This window comes from Argiope bruennichi, chromosome 7 (genome assembly GCF_947563725.1).
Source record: "Argiope bruennichi chromosome 7, qqArgBrue1.1, whole genome shotgun sequence".
Classification (NCBI taxonomy): domain Eukaryota; kingdom Metazoa; phylum Arthropoda; class Arachnida; order Araneae; family Araneidae; genus Argiope; species Argiope bruennichi.
The window spans coordinates 90,311,614-90,335,614 of record NC_079157.1 but is presented as its reverse complement, the minus strand read 5'-3'; the positions used below and the strand labels follow the sequence as shown (position 1 = coordinate 90,335,614).

Genomic DNA, 24,001 nt, shown 5'->3' with positions numbered 1-24,001 from the left:
ATATCTTTTTCGTCATACCGTGCAAATTTTTGCTAAATTTTGGCAATTTTTTAAATTATTATTTTTTGTCTGATTTCCAATAATAGATTACATTATTGCCCTGAGGTTAAAACCATTTTCAGTGTTTCATTAGATATCTGATCACGTGATTATTTCCCATTGTTGGAAGTAAAACAAATGTTCCTATTTAATAATTATGTAGTTTACGAGATGCTTAAAAAAATAAAGTTGCAATATCTCGAAATTTTGATGATAAATTAACCGGTTATTTCCGGTATTAATAGTTCCATAATGTCATAGGATTAATCTCCATTAAAAAAAACCATGATCACAATGAACAGAGCATTTGTCAGACAATTAAAATAAAGCAACTTTATTGTCTGATAATTTGGCAGAATCATGAGCATGAATCTATATCTACATGATTTAAAATTAAATTAAATATAATCATTAATCCCAGGGAAATTACTGGTCACCAAAAGCTAATAGTTTTAAATAAAAAAAAGAAAAGTACATTCTATCGCGACTAAAAATAAGGGAGTTATAAAAATATTGAATACTGCTATTTTACAAAAACTCGCGATTTTAAACCACACCATTGACTGTTTCAAAGAAGATTCACCAATGTGTGCTCAAAGTCTGATTGGACTGAAAGTATGAAAATATTTATTGTTTTAAATTTGTAATATTCAAAATTTCAGAATTCGGTTAGATTTGATAGCAGAAGATTGAAACGTTTTTTATTTAAAAGTTGGAGTGTCAAGAATATTTCGTAGAGTAGAATTCCTTAGGACCAAAGGTCTCTATAAAATTTAGACTTCATAATTTTTTATTGTGTGAAATAAAATTGAATATTATTTAATTCAGTTAAACCCTTTCGGAAATAAAGCTAAAAATTTAATTTTATGATGAATCAAAAAATTTTTGATTTGATAATTCTTTGAGATATTGAATAAATTATGAAAATTATTCTGTAGTGTATATAAGACTTCAATGCCAAACGATACTATTGTTTGTAATATTTTTTAAAGAAATGTGCTTAGTTCCAGCCCAGAAAAATTCTAAAATATTCTTTTGTATTAGTTGAAATATAATCACTTCTGCTTTAATTTAAAATTCAAATTTTACTAGCTGACGGAAAATTAGATTAATACATCCTAGTAGGATATTTAGAAGTACAACAAAAACCTTAGCTAGAACGACTTAAGACTTTTATAATGCTACGACTGCCAGAATTTGAAATTAAGAAAAATACTTAAAATATTTAGCCGAAAATTTTAGCACCCATTAATCCCGGTGAATTGGCTGATCGCTAAAGACGAGTAATAAAATAAAACCCACAAGTAAGGGTTTTAGATTAATTCTCTTTCACTTCCAATGAAATTTACTAAAATTATAAATCTTTAACAGAAAATTAACTTCAAAATTTAATTTTTATTTAGATTGAAACTTTACATCAATCAAACTAACTGACTTTAGCTTCAAAACTGTTCTTCGATTCTTTAGCCTGACGTCAAGCACATACCATTGTTATATGTTTAATGCTATTAGTATGTCTGTACAATGAGCAAACTACACTCAGGGAAATATATATAGAAAATATAATTGTAATTCTTTATTACTTTTCGTAAAACTGTCTTTCAATTTTTCATTTTGACCTTCGACCTACAACTGACCACAAAGCAATAACAGTTATCTCATCGGTATGCAAACTATTTAAGTTGGCAACGTTGTTATCCCGAAGGGGGAGGGGAGAAATAACTGAGTAGGGGAGGAAGACAGTGATGTCTGTCTTGACTTGAAACAAGATCAAAATACCGCTTAATGTTTGTGTGTGTGTGCTTTCAGTTGTTTATTGAAGAATTAATCACTTTGAACTTGTAGATGTCCTCGCTGTTGTCTATTTACTCTCAAATTAATTCCTACTGCTATTTTCTGCTGAAACTTTTACATACCGATTGCTTTGTATTATCAATTATGTGATCAGCGTGAAAATCCGGATGTATGTTTTTTTTATTGTTCAGTGTTTTATGATGTGATTTTGACCATGGCTTGTTGTGCCATACGATGTATACTTTTATCTGTTTGCACTATTCAGCTGGTAAGTTAAACTTTGACTAAAAAAGTTTATGAATTCTTACTATACCGAAGAAATTTTTAAATAGATTATCGTCAATAACAATGTGTTTTAAGTTTTTATAATCAGTTTTCTGATATCCGTAACAGCTATCATGTTATAATTATGTATAAAATCGTAGCTTATTGTTATAGATCTTAGTCAAATATTTCTTTTAAATATTTCACTTCATTTTGGAATGTTTAAGTGAGAGATCTATGTAGAAAGACGAATCTATAAAAATAATTCTTATCTAAATTTGTGTTCTATATTGGTAAAATTTTGCAGATTGGTAGGCAGATTTTTATCTATAGAAAAATCATAAAATTTTTGATAGCCTATTTGATTTTACAGCTGTTTTATTTTTTATTTTAATTGCACAAGATATATTTTCAGTTCTTTACTTGTCTTCTTTCAAATTTTCTTTATTTTTTTCCTCTCATCAATTTAATGTATTGCATATAATATCATAACAATGTTTTTTACAAAGACTGCATAAGTCAAATTATCTTTTTATAATTTTTAATTCATTTAAAATATTAATAATTTTTACTGTTTTTCTAGGTATCTCTGATACAGCGTCAGGTTTTGGATTTTTTAGGGTACATGTGGACACCCATAATAGTAAATTTTATTCAAATTATTATAACCATTTTAGGAATTTTTGGAACTTATCAATATAAAATAAAATATTTAATGTGTGTAAGTATAAATTTGATCTTTAATTATTATTTTTTTTATTCTATAAATGTTTTATTTTAAGTTAATTAAATTGCTGTTTTTTTTCTCAAAGTATGTTGTTTGGACTTCTTTGTGGTTGGGATGGAATATCTTTGTCATCTGCGTGTATTTTGAAGCTGGTATTCTAACGAGAGTAAGTAAATTTATATATATAAAAAAAGATGATTGCAATATCTAATTTTTTAATTAAAGTTCACATAATAAGATTATTTAGAATTAAAATTTTCCAAAAGCATATTCTTAAATTAACTCGGGTCATCACGGCATTATACTAATTGAATTATCAAAAAAAAAAAAAAAAATGGAATCTATGGAATAATTTTTTAACATAATTTTAATTTTAGAAATAGAAAAGATTGATATAAAATTATTGCAAATTAAGAAAATCTATATTTCTTGATACATAAAATTAATTCATTTGCTAAAACCACATTAAGGAGTTAATATTTTGTTCAGATTTCTTTACATCTTACTGAAATAATTGAAGTTACGAAATATTTAGATTTTAATCATTTTTCTTTTATGTTATTTAATTAATTAATTTTCTGTAATTAGATTACTTAAAGATGCTGAATTTTTCATGTTTTATAATATTTATATCATTTCAATATTTTGCATGTAGACTTGTTACATTTTATAAAAATAAAATGCTCTACTAAAGGTTATAAATTGATAGATTTTCATAAAAAAATTAAGTGAAATTGAAGGACTCAGCATAGTCGTATTTATTTTGTACATTAGTGTTTGTAGAGAAAGGAAAAAAAAAATAAAAAAAACTATCACTAATATACAATTTAGTTTTATTTATAAAACATATTCTAAGAGGTTGTTTGAATTTTAACAATGAAATTCTTTAACACTGAATATCTACATCTGAAACACTCATCAGTGTATCCTCCATACATAAACTTATGCCTGTGGTGAAAGCTTATAAGCCTTATTACAGCATCAGCAACCAATGTAGCGGATTGATAATGAGCGAGGATAGAACCTGGGACCTTGCGGTTTGCAGCCCAGTAACACGACCACAATATAAAAGCAATTGCTCGTGTAGCGTAGCTGTTAACTGGCTTATAAGCTTTCAGCACATGCACATATATCTACAAGTACATTAAAGTGGTATGAAACAAATGAGGTACAAGATTATGAATTCTATCGTCTGGTTTGTATCTTTATCAACTTTTGGTAAAAAATGGTAGAGCAGTGTTTGATTTAGTATGAATTATCTGCTATAATTGTACTAACTGCTGAAGATTTTTTTTTATGTAAAACTTACAGATATTGATTTGTATTCTATTAAAATCCTTCTGGTAATAATTTATCCTCAAATGCTAGAGCCTATTTTTACCATCTCTCTTCAAGGTTATTTTGACCTATAGAAAATGCATGCTTCCCTGTCCTTGTTTCGTAATTTTGCTGCATTTAGTATTATTCTAATAAATCAGATGTACAAATGTTTTATACTTGTAACGAGTTTTTTAAAATAATAAATAAATATCATAGTAAAACTGAAATAAATAATAGTTCTGCTTCTTATGTTTAGCCCAACATGGCTTTTTTACCATTTAATGCTATTACTTTACTAATTTTCTTCTTTTTTAATAATATTTTCTAAGAAGAATAAAAGTACTTTTATGTGTAAATATTTAAATTAGTTACTTATACTAATAATTAGTAGTATTTTGTAATATTTTCAAATCGATTTTAGTTTATTTCTTCTGATTACTCTAAACATATTTTACACAGCTTTTTTTTTTTCCTTAAACAATCATTTATTCTACATCAAAATATAATTGTTTTCAAGATTACTTCTACTTATCTAATATGCTTGTTTTTGCAAAATTTGATTGAATACCTCAATTGTGTGAGAGATTAATTTTCTTTTGAAATGAAAAATTCTTAAGTTGAAAAATTATTTTACAACACTATAACTTGCATGAATATTTTTAATACATTCTTTTGTATGAAAGAAAAATATAAAATTGGTTACATGAAAGTATGCAACATATGTATGTAAACATATAATTCTTGAAAGCAGAATCGTGGCCAAAGACAGAAAATACACTTTGAATTTTTAATTCTGTTTTATTTGCATCCCAGGAAGCATGATTTATGGACAAGCAGAAGCGATGACCACATCACAGAACGACACAAAATGAAATGAGGAAAAGCAAATGAAAATTTTATCCCTATGAATATATACTGTGAGATTTTTATAGGGATTTCCTACACATGTCAACCACAGGCAAGGAAATCATAAGGATCTTTTAAAAGAATGTGTTAGGCTTGCCTCCTTTACTCGGAGTGTGTGAAAGTGCAACTTTAAGCATTTTCACAGGGCTTCTGTTGATATAATTAAATAGAAAAGGTAGAATGGGATCAGGAAATAAGAGAATATTTTAGAATGAAGCTAATATGTGCTGAATTTAGCAAAAAATTAGGAAATTAATTAAGTTTAAATTAGAGTTTAAAATATCATTACATGTATATACCATTAAGAAGATACTGATAAATTAGAAAAATTAATTAGAAATTGTGCACTACTAAGGCTAATAAATTTTTTTAAAATTATTATCATTATTTTTTAATTTTTAAATCATTTTTTACAATAATATGTTTTAAATATCTATTTTAAGTCCCATCCTTAAATTTTATTTGTTTCTTCTAGGATACAGATGTCTTGAATATGGGTACTGGTAGCCATAGCTGGTGGCTTGTGAATGGCGCAGGATGTAGGCCTATTTACAATTCTTCTTATGATGATCCTTATTTGTTTCCTACTCCTACTTCTGTTGAAGGATGTGTTCTAGAATATTTTTACATTGAAGCTATACAAGCTGGCCTTCAGTGTTTCCTAGCTGTAAGTCTTACTTAATTTGAGGGGGGGGGATATAAATGTAAAAGATATATAGTTTTGAACTTTAAAAAATTTTATTGTTGTAAATGTGAAAATAAAATATGAAGAAATTGCAAAATGGAGAAAAAAAAGTTGACACTGGCCATACTGAAATTAACTCTTAACTATTTCCTTACACGCTCTTTGAATACTTTAAGAGCTGCTGTATCTTTGATGAACTTATTTCTCTTATTGCTTTGAATGTTGAATTATAAGTAGAATTTAAGTCATTTAAATGTAACAATTCTTATAATAGTATGTAGTAAATTTTATTTTTAAATATTTGCTATCAATTTTGCAAATAAAATACTGCACTAGCATTTTTAATGTATTACTGAATTATGCAGTATATGATAATCTGTGTTAATCTAAGTTCCAAAATATATATTAAAAATATGAAAAAAATTTCAATTATTAGTAATTAGATTTTTTATTTATTTATTACTTTTGTCTTCCTTGCCTATTTTTAATGATAAATCTAATTTTTGAAATTAGGAAATTGTTGTTTTTAAAACCCAATTGATAAATACCTTAATTGTAAATAGGTCTATGCAGGTTGTGTATCAAGATTAAAACCTTTTCATTGAGCTTTGGAAACTTATAGAGGGCATGCCAGTTCAGTTATAGTTTAAGCATGATTTAAAAATATGTGTTTTGTCTCAAAATATCACTGGTATAACTTCAAAACAGGATATCATTTTAATTCTTTTCTTTTCTATATAAGATATAAATTATGATATTTTGTAATATTTAAAAATTTTAGCCATATTTCTAAGTAAGCTATTTTTTCATAAGGGTTCATTCATTTAATATTTTGTAGGTAAAGAACAGTACTTACAAATTTGCATCTTGTTGATTAAAAAAATATGAGCTTGATAAGATATGCAATTTTTCTAAATCAATTTTTTTAATATTAATTGTTGAAAGCTATAATTCTTTTAATGGTGAAATAAGTTATTTAACATATAACAGTGATATAGCATGCATTTATTCTGATGTTGTTAAGAAATTCCTGTTAATTTTACTGTGTTTTTTCAGATTTTAGGAATACTTGCTGCATGTGGTACAATTTATGTCTTTAGTAGAGATGAAGATTCTTGTAAGTATGACTTCATTAAAAATCCTGGTCCTCAAAATTTTTCATTTCTATATTGTTTAGCATATTTTGAAGCAATTAGTAAGTTGATGTTCAATGTAGCAGCAAAATAAAATAGTATGTGGGTTTATTCTCATTTTTGCAAATTTCTGCTTTATAAGTCAGGATTTCGCATTCCATTTCAGTTGGTATTTACTGCAGGTCCTGATCATCCCTCTTCTTCCAAACCAGTAATTTCTAGATTTCTGACCAGTGAAACTAATACTATAATTAGTAATATTTTGTAAACTAATATTATTCTCATAAAGTTATCATTAATTTTAAAGCACTATTGTAAAGTTTTTTACTGTATGGGGATGTTTAGTATTTTTGCAATTAAAGTCCAGTCATCCCTGCTGCTGCTAATAAAATTTTATTTATACATATGGTATTCCATGTACAAGGGGGAATTTTATTGGAATTTTTTTTATTGTAGCAAAAGTTCCCTTGAAATATAATATATTAAAAAACTGTTAAAAGTGACTTAGTAAAGATATTTTATAGATTTTATGTACTTTTAATATATTCAATTATAATGCTGCCTGTATTTACATTTGGTTTATTCTATTATTTATATCTATTTGTGCTAATTAAGTTGTGATACATTTTTTAAATATATAATTTTTTTTATTTAAAACATAAGAATTAAGAAAGATTTCAAAATTGATGATTAATTTATTTCTCGTCATATTTTTCTATGTTCATTCAATATTAATAGCACTATACTGACTGTAATTTCCATGCAAACTTTAAAGGATATTGAATAATATGTCAATTAACTATGGATTTATGTTCATGTCTTCCTTTCCTTTGTTTAAAACTATAGCACTTACTATGTTTGTTTGAACTAAAATACACTTTTGTAATGTCACTTTATTCTTTAAGGAGAAATGTTTATTTTCACATTGTTTTGAACACTTTTTATTTTTATATATTTTGTTTCTTGGCATTTCACATCAATATATATCAACCTATTCAGATGACACTAATCACTATTAAAGCATGGAAAATGGGTCTGCAGACTTTTAGCTGCATGATGTGCAATACAGTGACCAAACCAGAAAAAAAAAGGGAGAGGGGGGGGGCTTCATAAAATAATTAAGCCTTCTTTCATATTCTAAAGAAATTTCAATACTTCTATATTTTTTAATTCAAAAAAAAAAAATTCAGAAAGAGGTTTAATTTTACTTGCTTCAGATGGTTGAAGGGCCGTTTTTCGACTTAATAATTATTTGCTTCGTTAAATATTACTTTGTTCAAATCAAGAATTTTTTATTAAAATATTGACTTTTTTCTTGCATAAGGTTTGAGAAATTGGCCCCATAGGTAAAGCAATCCAAATACTTTATCTTCTTTGTCTACTATCAAAATAAATTATATACAAAACAATATATTTTTGCCCAGTTACTTGTCTTAAAATTCATTTAAATTAATATATAATTTAAATATGGTAACATATCCTTGTTGGATCCATTGGTATACTATGAATATTTAGAATATGGCATCAGTTTAAGCTTTTTCTAAATGTCATACAAGATAGTGAGGCCTTCTTATCATTAATAAATTGATTTATCTGATTTATTTTCTACTTTCTATTTATGCCGTGCTAGCATACTGGCACATTCCTCATTTCAGGAATGGAAATTCACAATTTCAGGTATTTTTAAATATTTCTTAAAACATGATGCATAATATATTTGCCTTCCTGGATGAAATATCCTCAGATCATTCATGTATGAAAATGCAGATACGATTATTAAAATGTTGTGTTTATTAAACTGACCATGCGTCAAAATTATGCAATTTCCCTCCACCCACTCCATGCAGTTTCAAAATATTATCTAATTTAACTAAAATAAACTAACTTTTTTACTATTTGGAATGCTGATTGCCCTAATTAGTGAGGGTATTGGTCACTTTATTGCACTGAACCACCTGTGGCATGAAGTTAATGGCACTCTCTGTTTCAGTTGATTTTATTGGTGGCTTTGATTCATTGTCTACCTATCACTCGCCCGCAAAGGCCTCTCAAATGTGTCTGCAACCCATGTAGGTAAATGTCATTCTGCCCTCTAGCCTCAAACCTACCTTCCATTTTTGAATGGCTGAAAATAGATATTTCATTTTAGAAGATGGTAATCCCATATTTCTAGAGAAAAAGAAAATTTTTGCATTTGATACAGTAAAAGCCTAAAAATTTCCAATTATTTTTCTTTGTGCAAAAGAATATTGGGCATTAGCATCAACACAGCTTAGAAAATTTCCCATATGAATTCAAATTTAAAGGATTTGTTATGTATTATTATTTGGTCCATGATCAGTCAGTTAGATTATGCAGACATTCAAATTTGGAGCAGGTTTCAGATTCAATCTTTATTAACTTAGCATGTTTCTTTTAACTACTAATTTTAATCAATTTCTATGCTAACTACTGACAAATGCACTAATGATATAGAATGTATTCTTAATTTTGCATGTTGTACTAGTTGCATGTCTTTATCACATAATTGAAATATATATATATATTATTTAGAACTATATTATATTTTTAGAGTTATATATGCCAAATATAACTGTTTAAATTATTTTATTAACAGTCTGAGACTTTTGATGATTATAATTGATGTATAGAAAATATAGTGTTATATTTAATCTGCCTAAAAAGATTTTTTGTATTTATATCATTACAAGTTTCATTTCCGAAGTCCAATTAAATAATGTATCCAGTTTTCATGTAAATAATTATACTTATAGATAGTATTTAAGATTTTTGTTGTATATTGTATTAGATGGCTTTATATATAAATCTAGTTTTTTATTCCAGAAGGTGAATAATTTTTATAGTATTGTATAATCAGTTGATCTTTCTTTTCATAAAAAATGTTCTTGTTAAACATTTCCATATACATAACAACACCGAATTAAGGATTGAAGTTATATACATACTATTTAGTTTCTATCATTCATATTTAATTTTTATTATACAAAAGCAAAGCATTTATTTACATATTATACAAAAGCAAAGCATTGCACAATATGTTCACAATATTAATTAACATATATTTCTCTATTTAAGCTGCTTACTTCAAAAATTAATCATTTAATCATCCTGTAACTTTTGTATGATTAGACTTTTATAATATATGTTGGAAAAATTTAAGATTTTAGAGCAGAAAATGAAAAAAAAATATATTCACCTTTTTTTTTTTTTTTTTTTTTTTTTTTCTTCTCCCCAAGCTAATGGAAGCTGTGTTGTCCATTCACACTATCTGAAAGGGTCACCTATTCTTGTCTTCTCCCGTTAACAATAGTTGCAAATTCAAGAAATTAGATCTGTAAATTTAGCTGAATTCTAATTACCTGCTGCTTCAGTTAATGCTCCAGTAACAGCTGGAGATAAAAACACCACTAATTTTTTTTTTTTACTAAATGATGTTTTATATTATATTATTGACAACATGTTTTGCTTCAAAATGGGATGCTAATTTTATAACTTATATTTATTTTAGTTTCATTGTAACAGTAAAAAAAATATATAATATGCATCTTTATATACATTTTTTTTTTTGTCCATTGAATTTTTAATAGTGATAAGGTAGCTAGTTTTTATCTAGATTTACATTAAGTATAAAAAAAACATATCTAGAAGTTTTGTATTATTTTTTTATTAAATTCACTCAGTGTCCTGTCTTCTGAATCTCTCTTTAGGTTCGGTAAAACAGATCAGGAATTTACCATATAGCATTGAATATCACAACAATACAGCGCCTCCCGATCTCAATTCCAATGCCTGCCAGCGCCCCATGACCCCAAGAAAAGTTAAACAAAGGTCAACACGTTCCAAGCGTGGCTCCAGAAGACGCTATTACCAAAACCCTGTCACAAAACTCATAAACCAATCAAGTCAACAGAACAATTTTAATTCTGACTATTATCCAGCACAAACCAATCCTTCTTTCTCCATGTCTGAACCTCCTTCAGAAAGTGGATCGAGACCAACTTCTGTACTTTTCCTGAATGGAAGACCTAGTCCTATATACATGAATGAATCGGATACTGTGATCTGACAGATTGTCAAATCTGACTTGATTCAAATGTAAATGATACTGAATCTTTGCTCAGGGATAGTACCTGTTTCATCCGAGATATTCCAGAAGGTAAAAATGTGGATTGCTATTTGTGCCTTGTAAAATTTAAAATTAGTATGTGGTCAATGACAATTCAAGTTGGCAAGTATGCAGAGAGTATGAGAGTATTACATCCCTGGTGAAAGATACAATATGTTTTCCAGATCTTTAAAAGACTTAAAATGATCCCTTTTAAATTACTACCCAACTTAATTTCAAACTTAAATTATGTTAAATACCTATAAGTATAACCTATAAAATTAAAATTCTGATTTTTGATTGGTTTCTTTTTTTCTTCTTTTTTTTTAATATGTAGAAAATTATTTTTAAAGACTTGTTTATATATGTATAGTAGTAGGTATAAAAATATGGTAAAATATATATATAAAAAAAAATTCCTTGTATCATATCAAATAAATAAATGAAAGGGGGGGGAATTCAAATTGACCCCACTTTAACTTTGAAGTGTTGTATATATGCCTGTGGAAAATTGTTTCAGATTTTCAAGTGATAAACAAAGCAAAAAGAAATAAAGAAAAGGATTTTTTAACCATGAAAATGAACTGCATTTGTCATTTAATTAGTTGTGCCTAGCATTAAGGGGTACGATAAAATTTTATTCAGAATATTGGCTATTGATTTTTTTAAACTGTATTTTGTTTAAATATATAGTGGTTATTTTTGAAATACATTGGAACTATTTAATACAATGGAATAATACTGAGAACTTTTCTCATATTGCCAACTTGAATTGTAGTTAACTGTAATTTTCTTAATTCTTCTTATACATTTACACTGCACATTTGATTTACAATATGTGTTTAAAAGGAAAAATATATACTTTATTTTTGCTGCCAAAGGAAATTTAATATTTCTGATCATAGATAAAGCTGCAATACATGCTGGGACCAATTTTTCATAACAAGAATTTTTTTTAAATATGATATAAGAAATATACATGGTGAAATTTTATATGATTTTTTAAAAGTTTTAAATGAAGTTTTATATTTAATTTATAAGTTTTATCACACTTCTTTCCCTTTTAATATAGCATTGACTTTTCTAATATTTTTAAATAGTATAATTAGATTCAGATTAGTGTGTATAAAACTGAATATTTTAAATTCTACTATTCATTGAAGATAAATAAAATTATTTTTATTTTATAAATGATGAGACATATATACTCCTGAAAAAAAGACACTAAACATTATTAAAAAGAAGAAAAAAATACTTTTCTTAATTTCTTCTCTATGTGGTTTTAACCCTCCCAGTGGCCGTACTGGCCTTTTCTGATCATAATGTTTATTTCTATTCGTATTTATTTGTACAATTTTTGTAAAGCATGAGAGAAAAAGATCTTCAGATTAGTAAATTTCAGTGTATATAAATAGCTTGGCTATTAATTTGACAGCTGAAAATTATTAGTTCTAAGCTAATTGAAGCTTTAAATTTAAAACAGATTAAAGTGAAAAAAAAAAGTTATTTTACATTTGGCATGTTTTTTTCCGAGGAGAGGAATCATATTATTCCCAGTTTCTGAATACCCATTGAAATGTACATGTTATGTATTCCAATGGAAGTAAAAATTCCCATTTCTAAATTGTTTAATAATGCATGATTATATTGTTCTTAATAAGAACAATTGCTCCATTAAATATGTATTTTATACATGTCATTAATTCCTGCATGATTCAGCTGTAATGTAACTTTTATTTGTCTATCTTTTGTATTATGAAGGTTCCTTATATGCTCTAAATCATTTAAACTACAGGCAGCTTTTGTAATCTAAGTTACTATATTGAAAAAAGGTATATACATACCTATTCTGAGTTCCTGAATAACTTAATTTGCCAAATTAGTTTTGGTTTTGAAAGTTTAAATTTCTTTGGCATTTTTTTTAGATCTTTAGAGCCAAAATGAGTATTCATTGCACTAAATGCAGCTGTTATAACAGTAACAAAAGAATTGAATTTTTTTATCAGTTTTGTGTTTAGATTGATTTATTTAATATAACTATTCACATTTTCACAGCTACCATGGTAGTTGAAAATATGATATTTAGTGATTGCTTCTGTTATTCGAGAAAAGCATTCCAAAAATCTAAATATATTCTCTTAAAATAACAATATTGATATAATTTTTAAATAATTACAATATTTTTTCAAATGATAATGAAATTATTGCAAAAAACGTTGTTATTTTTAAAATTATTTTAATTGGTATGCTTTTGTATATATAGATCCTATTTTCTTGATTTAATATTTTGGTATCTTGTAAAGCTTTAATACATTTTATATATATATATATATATATATCTGTGATTTTTAATGAATCTTTGAAACATTTTTTTTAATAATTTGAATTTACATGAAATTCTTGAATGTGATCTTAAATTTTAAACCAGTCTTTGTATATAAATCTCATTTTAGGTAGTTGTAGTTATTTTATTTTTTTTAGTTTATATATGTGTTGTGAATATGTATATTTTTTACACAAGTATTTATTTTTTTCTTTTTATGTTCACTTTGCCAAATGTATTTATTTTGTAAGATTTTGTTTTTGTATATATATTTCTAATGTATGTTATGATTTCTAGTATATCATTTATAAATTGATGAGATTTTATTATCATTATTTCTGCCGCACTGATGTTTCAATTTTTACTTTATGAAATTTGTAATCTTTTATTTGTGAACAAATTAATAGTTAAGATAGAATGAGAAGCATCATTCATTCCTTAACAGTCAGTGTTTGAATAATTGAAACATCTAGTTTCATTTAATAAAATAAGATTATTTTTAAGATAAGTTATATTTGCAAAATTTCTATGAAATAAAACTTCTGCTCAATTGTTGCTTAGTGTTCAGAAAACTGTTGTGCATCATTCAATTAATTATGTTTATAAATTATTTTTTAAAAATATCTTTAAAAAAGTTGTAATTAAAAAAAATTTGTAATATGAGATTATATATATATATATAATATTAATGCTTTAGTTAATGATAAAATCTTTCCCCCTTATTCTGAGTTGGAATATTTATAATTCAGGAAAAATCCTTTAAGGTATATTTATTACATTCCAAAGTATTGGGATCTTATAAAATTAGTAACAAGTTACTCATTATGGTATTTGTTAAAGGCATTTATATCGCATCATGGTATATATACCATCTTGTAATTTAGTAGATAAGGAATTAAACATAATTGCAATTTTTCATCTATCAAAGATTTGTAACTTTATATAAATTATTCTGACCAGCAAGTTTACATATATTTTTAAAATAATAATTTCCCAGATATTACAGTAATAATTCCACTGGATTTCATTGTTTGAATTTTTAATCTTGCAACTAATAAACTGCAGATCCTTGTTTCAAAAAGTAACTATTTGTTGAAAGTTTTAAGAAAAAATAAGTTGGAATATTTATAATTATCATCAGTAGTAGTGTCAGAATTTTTGGATAAGGAATTATATGTGCTTTATATAAATAGATTTCTTCTGTTCTAAAGTGTTTAGTAGCTATATTTTTAACAAATAAAAAAAGCCATACAATTTTTTTTTTTTTTTTAAATTTTGTATGGGAGGGGGGGGGGTCCTTTAAATTCATTTTTAATTTTTATATCTCAATCTTTTAAAGCATAAATATTTTCATTCGAATCTCGTAAAATGAGATTAGCTGCATAGTTTCCTGCAAAATTTGGATTGGATTATGAAAAAAAATGTAATATTGCAATCCTTTCTTTAATTTTTTAATCAGATAAAAATTAGTTGCATATATAATAAACATTTTAATGATTGTTTTTAGAAAGTTAATATTTGTTATTTTATTCCAAATATTACCATAATTATCTATAGAAACTTTATTTTAAAGGAAGTATTAAATGAATTCTATCTACCATTATATTTCTCTGCTGCTTATAAAGTTAGATAATAAATTTCTGCTACCTCGCGTCTTGAATATACTAAAACAGGCATTCTTAATTTGCACTTTCATTATAATGTGTGCCATCAGCTTATGCATTTAAATATATCATCTGGTTTCTTTTTGTAATTTATTTCTGCAATCACTATTTTATTGATATTGAAGGCCTTTTCACATGTTCAAAAAGAAAAAAAAAATTATCAGTTATATATTAGCCAAAGATTATTTTGGAATGTATTTTTGTACAGAATTGTGATATATATTTGTGCATAAAATGAATTTTTCTTAGAGCCATATTGAAACAATGTTGCATGTAAGTGGTTGTTATGTGTTATTATGTCATTTAAATAAAATATTATACAAAATATATTTTGCAGTTTGTACTAAAATTTGAAATTTAATAGACACATTCAATCTATAAATCTACTAGATACAGTTATTACAGCTTAGAAGTAAATATAAGCTTTTTATTTATTGTACAAAAATACTTCATTCCTTTAATAACATTTTCCCATAAGAGGAATCAAAATCCATATTTAGAAAGTGGATTTTGAAAGATGGTTTATCATTCTCATATGTAAATCTAATGCATTTTGTGCTTGAAAAAAAAATCATTTCAAAGTGTACCTTGCATTTTAAAATTTTATTTTACTTAATGGTAAATTGACTCGAATAGGAAGGTCCCCATCCCCTTTTTCTAGCTCAAGCTAAAGAAAGGCAACATCAAAAATTAACAAATACATTTATTTTATAAAATATACTATATATAGAAAATAGATTCAAAATATAATAAATAAATATGGAAGATATTCATTTAACATTTATTTTTGTTGAAAGAAAAACTTTCTGTATTCCTTCCAACATTTGTTCATCGTTGTCATTATAAATTTCAAGATTCCATTGATTGTAATCATCCAGTCCACATTCAGATTCACAATCATCAACACCTTGAAAGATTATTTAAATTAATTAGTATAGTTATAATTCTTATGTCAATTCTTATTCTATTTATTATAAAATATAAGAAATCAAATACTAGATTTGATTATGAATTCTTTCTGGTTTCTACTACACACTCTGGTTTCTCATGTCTTCTATTAAAATAACTGCATTTCATTGATATTTCCTGAAATAAAAAGCGTAAAACAACCTTCATGTCTTGGACTCATGCCAGCCATTATGTGAATGCTTTTGCAAATGTTATGTTTGACAATTTTATTTTCGTATATGCCTCATTTCGGAACCATATGAAGATTACCCTAAAATCTTAAAAATGGTTTTTAATCTGTCAATACTTGTTCTATAAATTATTATAGATATATGAATTGATGTAAAGAAAAAATTAAGCATTTTGTGTTGAGGAGGAGCAAGTTACTCAAGGTCATGCACAATTTGAACATACAATAATAATCGGAACATTTGTAAAATCAATTTTGTTTTCTATATCTAAAAGATAAGCCAAATTCTACTATAAATCTTTGAATTGTCTTTTTCTTAGAATCCGTTCAACTTAAATATGTTATTGTTGGAATTCCGAATTTTTTAAAAATACATTTGTAAAAAATTTATTCTATTTTAAAATTTCTCAACTAAAGATGACAGTTTTATAGTATATACTTTTTAGTTTGGTAAGAGACTGCAAAGTTTATGGTGCCACTACATTCTAGTTCCATGAGGCAGCAGTTATTCCAAAGTGATTATGCTGCTTTAAGCAGATAGGAGACTTGAGTACCCTTAATATATTTAGAGAGCACGAAAAGAAAGAGGAGAAATTCCTATTGACAGATATGTTTTATCAATCTTATCAGCAGTTATGCATAAATTTTCATCTTCCAAGATTACTTTTAAGTATATTATCTACAATCATTTACTGAAGTGATATGCTTTGTATTGAAAGATCAAAGACAAAAAGAAACCATCTATACTACTCTTATAAATGTGAAAGTTTGGATGGATGTTTGTTAATCAATCACGCCAGAACTGGTGAACAGAATTGGATGAAATTTTGCTGAGAGATAGATTATAGTCTGGAATAGGACATAGGCTACTATTTATTCCATTTAATTGAGTGGTTAATTGTTTATTAATTAAAAACTAACTTTCCCGCCAAAAATCGTCAAATGAGTAAAGCTTCAGTGGTTTTTTTTCCCCACGCCAATGAGATTAGACTTAATATGATTTTGACTATTATTTCAAATGATTCTGTTTATTTTCTTAATCTATACTACTATTATAAATGTGAAAGTTTGGATGGATGGATGTTTGGATGTCAATCACGCCAGAACTGCTGAACAGAATTGGATGAAATTTAGCTGAGAGATTATAGTCTGGAATAGGACATAGGCTACTATTTATTCTGTTTAATTGAGTGGTTAATTGTTTATTAATTAAAAACTAACTTTCCCGCCAAATGAGTAAAGCTTCAGGGGAGGGGTTTCCCCCACGCCAATGAGATTAGGCCTAACATGATGTTGACTATTATTTCAAATGATTCTGTTTATTGTCTTAGTGTTCGATACATTTAAAATTAAACTTTAAATATAAAACTTTGAACAGAATAAAGGAAATTAACAATTTATAATCTATATTGCATTGCCCCAACTGGCGTAGAAAATTAATACATTTGTGTTGTCCGATTAGCGTTGAAAAAACACGCATGCGCAGGAGTAACAAAAGATAAAGCCATTGATGCCATAAATTCCAATCTATTTTCACGCGTATGAAGTCGCAGGTAAAAGCGCATAGCTTTTATATACAAGAAAAGGAATTTCTCTCATCTAAAAACTGAAACTATGGAAAATTGTTAATTCAGCAGTATTATGATTATGGAGAAGATAAAAAGACAATCTAATCTTCAGACAGGCATGAAGAACAATGAAAATTTATGCAACTCGTAAGTTATAATGAATTTATTTCAAAGAGTATAAATTTAACTTATCACATATATATTAAAATTTTTATTTACCCTTAGCATAATTCCAGCCTCTTTTTTGACGAACCACATCAGAAGCATTTATCCTAACAGTATATGTCTCATCAGGATAGTTTGTTTTGAAAAACTCAATATCTGTTTTTCTTCTTGCATCACTTACAATCCATATTCGTTTGGATTTGGCACAAGATTGTTGGATTGCATGACGACAGAAGTAACCTGGATCCTGATTTCGAATGGCTTCTCCCCACTTGATCATTTTTTCCCGAAATATTTCTTTATATTCAGAAGAATCTAAGAGTTTTTCATAGTTAAGATTGTTTTCCTGAAAAAAAAAAAATTATAATTTCAAAAACTATATTTAAAGAATTTAAAAAGTGTGATAATTTTTTTTCTTTCTTTTGCTATTAAAAAATTTGATATAAATATTGAAGATGAAATAATATGCAAGTTTAGAAACAATACCATGGTTCTTATTTTTATTTCATTGTTTTATTTTGTAGATAGATACTTTATTTGATTGATAGCAGGTGGTTTCCAAGTGTAAATTTTTGCCAAAAATGTCTTTTTTTCAGCAGTAGTTGTCAGATATAACACTCTAAATTGATTTTTTAAAAAAATCTTAACATAAAGTCCATGCATTTTTATTGTTATCAAGTTTCTGAAAAACATCCACATATAAAGAACACATATATTTTAGTAATCAAAATCTCCACAAATATGCTGACTTTTATTAGAAATGAAAACTTAAGACCCAGATCCTTGGCCATAAAGCAGACTTAACTACTTGGCTAATAAAGTTCTGCAATTCATAAAGGGTACTAAAAAAAGTAGAAACAATGAACTGATTATAACTATTTAAACTTCCCTCCATACTATAATATACAAGGCATAATATTAGATTCTTTTCTAAATAATTATGTATAAGCACATACAATTAATAAGCTAGTAGGAACAATGTTATTTCTCTATGGAAATGAAATTTAATCTGAAAAACCAACAGAAAAATGAATTTGTATATATAAAAAAATTGATTAATGAATGCAAGAATTTGTAATTATATCTTCAATATATATTTTTTTTAATTTTACTGAAGGAAAAGTTACATTCTAAAATTATTTTTTCTCCCTATATAAATATTTAAAACCTTTAAAAGATTTATTTTGGTATGCATCTTCAAGAAGTTTTGCAAATAAAAGCAAAAATTTTGCAATAACAAAGTTAGAACTGATTATTGATAAAAACATTTTATTATAGCAACATACCAAAGCATATCTCTCCTTAAGTGGACCGGATAATCGAAGAATTACAGCATCATCCTTCCCATATCTATGAAATGAAACAATTTTTAGAAGAAAATCTCAATAGATTACATATATATTTAAACAAACTGTAAATTTAAGTAACATTACACACAATCTGCAATGTATATAAATCTAAAAACATATTAAATATGGTAATTCCTGAAAAAAAATTAAATTTGCAATATTACAAGTTGCAACTTTTTCGTCATTTCTTTATTAAAAACAACATGCATTACTGATTTTTTTAGAATATAAAAATTAAAATAATGAAATTATAAGATATTTTTTAGAAAAGGAGCAATTGCAACTTTTTAAAATTTTTTACAGCATACTTTTCAAAAGTCAAAATTCCATTTCTATTGCTTTCTGCTTTTTTTTTTTTTTTTTTTTTTTTTTGTAATTTGCTGCATTTTTTGAACCTTGCTTTCTACATCTTTTAATTAAGATTAATTTTTCTTTTACACTTAAAAATTCCCAATTAGAAACCATTATTATAATAAGGAATTTAAAGTGCAAACTCATTTCATGTAACGAAATGGATAGTTTATTAATTACATGGCAGTGATTGATTGCTAAAAAATCACAATCATTTCTTGGCTAATGATAGCTAATAATGCACCTATTAATTCTAATCAATAAGCTATTAATTCTAACCAATAATATGCAGTTAATTGTAAACCAATGGCAGTCAGATACATCACCATGGTAACTGAAAGAAAGCATCATTTATTGAATCTTAGCATATAGTTGAAGAAAACTGACTGCAAAGAAAACATATATAATAGAATATCAACTATCCAAAGCCTAAATATGTAAAAATCTCCATTTATTCTACTTGACTTTGAGAAAAGAAGAGATATGCAAGAATTAAGGCTCAAAGTATAAAAGGAAAAAATACCCCCTCCCCCTTTAACTGAGAAGCAATTAATTCAGAAATAATATGAACTAATCTCAATTTCATTCAATTAATTTGATATAATAATGGTTTAACCAGTAATAGAGTTATTTACTTCAGAGACCTGCTTATTACTAATAGAAACTTAAAGTTCAAAAACATATTTAAGATTCAAATGAGAAGTATATATTTACTATAAATGAATATTAAAATATCATAATAATAAAACAAAATGCAGATACCCAAGGCATGAAAAAACAACCAATAATATGCAGTTTTCTAATGTTTAACTATATATAATCACTGCATGCCAGTGATTGATTGCCAAAAAATCACCATCATTTCTTGGTTAATGATAGCTTGTGTTAACCAATAATATGCAGTTAATTCTAAAATTGGTACTTTTCCATTAGCCGAGCGCAAATGTCACCAATTGTAAACAGAACACGAATTTGGCAAAATTCTATATTATTTGGCAATTTTTTGCTTGCACCCGGCTAACGGATTGTGAATCAAATGCAAATTTGGCGGAATTCTACGTTATTTGGCAATTTTTCACTTGCGCCTGGCTAACGGAAAAGTAGCCTAAATTCACCAATGGCGTGCTGCTAATAAGTATGTTCCAGGAAATAAATACATAAAAGCTAAGAACAGCATATAACTCTCTGGCAAATGCTTATTGCTTTTTTGAAAATGATTTTCCAACCTTCCAAGAATTTCTATTATAGTAATAATCAACGAAACATTTTTTATTCTTTATTTAATTGATATTCTTTCTTATGTATGGAATTATTGGACACTTTTTAACTACAATTGGCATACATAATTATTATGAAAATCTTTTTTGATATATAAAATTTTAATTCCACATGCAAAACTATTTTTCTATTGAAATCTCAAGATATCTTAACAAACGTCTGATATATAGAGTATTTTCTTGGATATACCATTGCATATATTTGCTTCAGGGAAGAAGGATATTTTAATCAATGTGATACAATACAAAAAAAAATCAAAATATAACCTGCTATTAATTGCCAACAAATGAAACCATAATGCATCTTATGTAGAATGGAACTTGGCATAATCTGAAAATTAATAAGTAAATTGGAAGCTGTAAATATCAACAAATACCAGAAGAGAAAACTAACAATGTTTTAATTGATAGCATAACTGTAAGAAAATACTTTTAAAAAAATTATAAATGCATGAGGAATAATCACAATACTCTATTAGATAAAATATATCCAAAGAGCAGTTGACCACACTATTAAATTTCCAGAAGGTAATAGCCACCCCTTTCAGTTCTCATTGGTACAAAGTAAATTATATAATCTACTTGATATCTCCATAAATTTATGAATTAGTTTTCCTTTTTAGCTCTGAACAATACTAAACAATTTAGTCAGGTTAGGGTTTTTTTATCTCTGATTGCACAGTTGACTACAATATATTTATCCATAGCTTTAACTACATTCTAAGAATTATTTCATATTTCATCAAGTAAAAGCTTAAGAAAAGAAAGTGATAAGAGCTTCAAAACTTTCTAAAAGTATAGTTAATAGATAAAATTTTCTTAGAACGTTCCCTAGGAAAGCAAACACAATATGATCAGATAAATGTTTTGAAATAAAAAAGAAATTATCAAACCTTTCAAGTAAAATATTTGCAACATAATCTTTACCACATTTTCTTTTCCCACTGAGAATTATAATAATATCAGGTTTCCCATTCGAATTTTCCCGTGGCATTATGAAAAATACAGAAATTTTTTCTGTAAATAAAATAATATGAATGATTATACGATAACGCTTAGCTATCAAAGTAAGTGTGTATAAGATTAAATCCTGAATTCAAATATTCTATGTCTATATTAACATTCCTATTAAAAAACTGGTTGCGTTTGGAAACCCGACTGACAGCGGGCATCTGCCTGCATTCCTGTTGATTGTTTACGTTTCGATTTTCCTGCTGTGCAAAAATCGATAGCAACACACAGCAGACAACATGAGTTTACTTCTATTATTAGAGTTATTATTATTTAGGATTATAGCGGGAAAGATAATGTTAAAGAAACAAGTTTTAAATTTCAATAAGTATAAAAATAATTTCTATGAAATGATTATTCAATATAAACAATGTATTTTTAAAATCACTTCTTCAAATCGTTGGTTTTTATTTCAAACAGTTAATTTGATTCATTACTTAACTGTTGACCACATCAGTGTCACGGGTTGAGAGCAAGGTGTTGGTACTAAAATATTGTAAGAAACTTTGCTTAGTATAATAAAAAAATCATAATTATTTCTTAATTTTGTATATAGTAAGTAAAACTTTACATTTACAATGGTATCTCTAAGATTTTGTGGTCCAAAATTATCAGTATGTTGCTCAATTTTGAGTGTATGGGGCATCATCATGTTAGTATTATTAGGAATATTTCTTGGTGTATATAGTGCAGCTTTTGCAGAAGATCTTGATCTTGACGAAATATTAGATAAACAAAATTTCGTTATGGAAATGAAGAAAAAATACACTCAAAACTCGTATAATTGCTTGATCGCTGCTTGCTTGTATGTATTGAGCTTTTGCGTCTCAGTTTGGCAGTACTATCTCAATCGTCGTGTAACTTCAACTACCTAATGTTTTGAGTGTAAGTATGCCATTATATTTTAAAATATTGTACTATTTTGATTTTAATATATGTATAAATTTTGTATGAATGTTGCGTATAATGTTTTATTTAGATTAAATTACAGGGAATGAACATATTCCCTTTTGGAATCTTGATGACAAAATGTTTTGCATATTTATGTATTGATTAAAGAAGGACCATTATTACATAATAATTAATTCTTTATAACAATCAAAGACGAAAATAAATACAATTTCATCCATGATTCTAAGAGTGACTAAGAAAGGGAGAGAGGTTTTCTTTTTAGTGACAATAAATATTATATTGACAAAGTGTTGTAATTTTCTATTCAAATAATAAAATATATAATAAATAATAGCTGTTAATGTTTTTTTTTCCTTAAATAGCAACAGTATATATGTTTTGATGTTTTTGTATTATATCAACTTTAAAACCTCAAGTTTCATGTAATGTTTCAGCTAAAATAGATAAGTGTTGTAATCTCCAATACTTTAAAATTATATTAGTTTAGAACTTTACTTTACTTACTGTTTACTAACTGTATATAAGAAAATAATAAGAGGGATGTTAAAAAATTTGTACTTTAGTTAACTTATTTAATTGGAAATATTAATAAATCATACAAATATGGTTGTTGTTTTTTCATGCCTTGGGTATCGGCGTTTTATTTTATTATGATGATATTTTAATATTCATTTATGGTAAATATATACTTCTCATTTGAATTTTAAATATGTTTTTGAACTTTAAGTTTCTATTAGCAATAATCTAGTCTCTGAAGTAAATAACTCTATTACTGGTTACACCATTATTATATCAAATTAATTGAATGAAATTGAGATTAGTTCATATTATTTCTGAATTAATTACTTCTCAGTTAAAGAAGGAGAGGGTAATTTTTCCCTTTATACTTTGAGCCTTAATTCTTGCATATCTCTTCTTTTCTCAAAATCAAGTAGAATAAATAGAGATTTTCGGTTTTGGATAGTTGATATTCTATTATATATGTTTTCTTTACAGTCAGTTTTCTTTAACTGTATGCTAAGATTCAATAAATGATGCTTTCATTTCAGTTACCATGGTGATGTATCTGTGACTGCCAGTTTGGTATCATAAATAGGAAAACCTAGAAGATGAGAAGAAATATATTGTTTATGTAAATATCTCTACATTCCTTGTGAATGGAAAACATTCAGTTCTAATTGAAAATCATTTCATTTTATTGAAGGAATTGTTTCAAATGGGCTACATAAAAATTTTATATGCACTTACC

At 26.3% G+C, this 24,001-nt stretch overlaps 2 protein-coding genes across 4 annotated transcripts; one reads left to right on the top strand and one right to left on the bottom strand.

Moving 5' to 3' along the window:
• The first annotated feature begins 1,761 nt into the window (after positions 1 to 1,761).
• Positions 1,762 to 13,255, top strand: LOC129976460 (sodium/potassium-transporting ATPase subunit beta-1-interacting protein 1-like). Of its 3 annotated transcripts, none has more exons than XM_056090053.1 (7): positions 1,762 to 2,101; positions 2,681 to 2,818; positions 2,910 to 2,990; positions 5,526 to 5,717; positions 6,792 to 6,852; positions 8,859 to 8,937; positions 10,597 to 10,771. In XM_056090053.1, the coding sequence occupies exons 1-7, from the start codon at positions 2,048 to 2,050 to the stop codon at positions 10,628 to 10,630; spliced, it is 639 nt and encodes a 212-aa protein (XP_055946028.1). In that variant the 5' UTR covers positions 1,762 to 2,047; the 3' UTR covers positions 10,631 to 10,771. The 3 variants fall into 3 exon arrangements, with proteins under 3 accessions (XP_055946028.1, XP_055946029.1, XP_055946027.1); XM_056090054.1 differs by having other exon boundaries at positions 8,859 to 8,941; positions 10,597 to 10,732; XM_056090052.1 differs by lacking the exon at positions 8,859 to 8,937 and having other exon boundaries at positions 10,597 to 13,255.
• Positions 13,256 to 15,666: 2,411 nt separating this feature from the next.
• LOC129975894 (phosphomevalonate kinase-like) lies at positions 15,667 to 22,053 on the bottom strand. Its single transcript, XM_056089171.1, has 4 exons — positions 21,723 to 22,053; positions 19,139 to 19,202; positions 17,907 to 18,198; positions 15,667 to 15,888 (listed from the first exon to the last, which is right to left on the bottom strand). The coding sequence occupies exons 1-4, from the start codon at positions 21,821 to 21,823 to the stop codon at positions 15,752 to 15,754; spliced, it is 594 nt and encodes a 197-aa protein (XP_055945146.1). The 5' UTR covers positions 21,824 to 22,053; the 3' UTR covers positions 15,667 to 15,751.
• Positions 22,054 to 24,001: the final 1,948 nt, after the last annotated feature.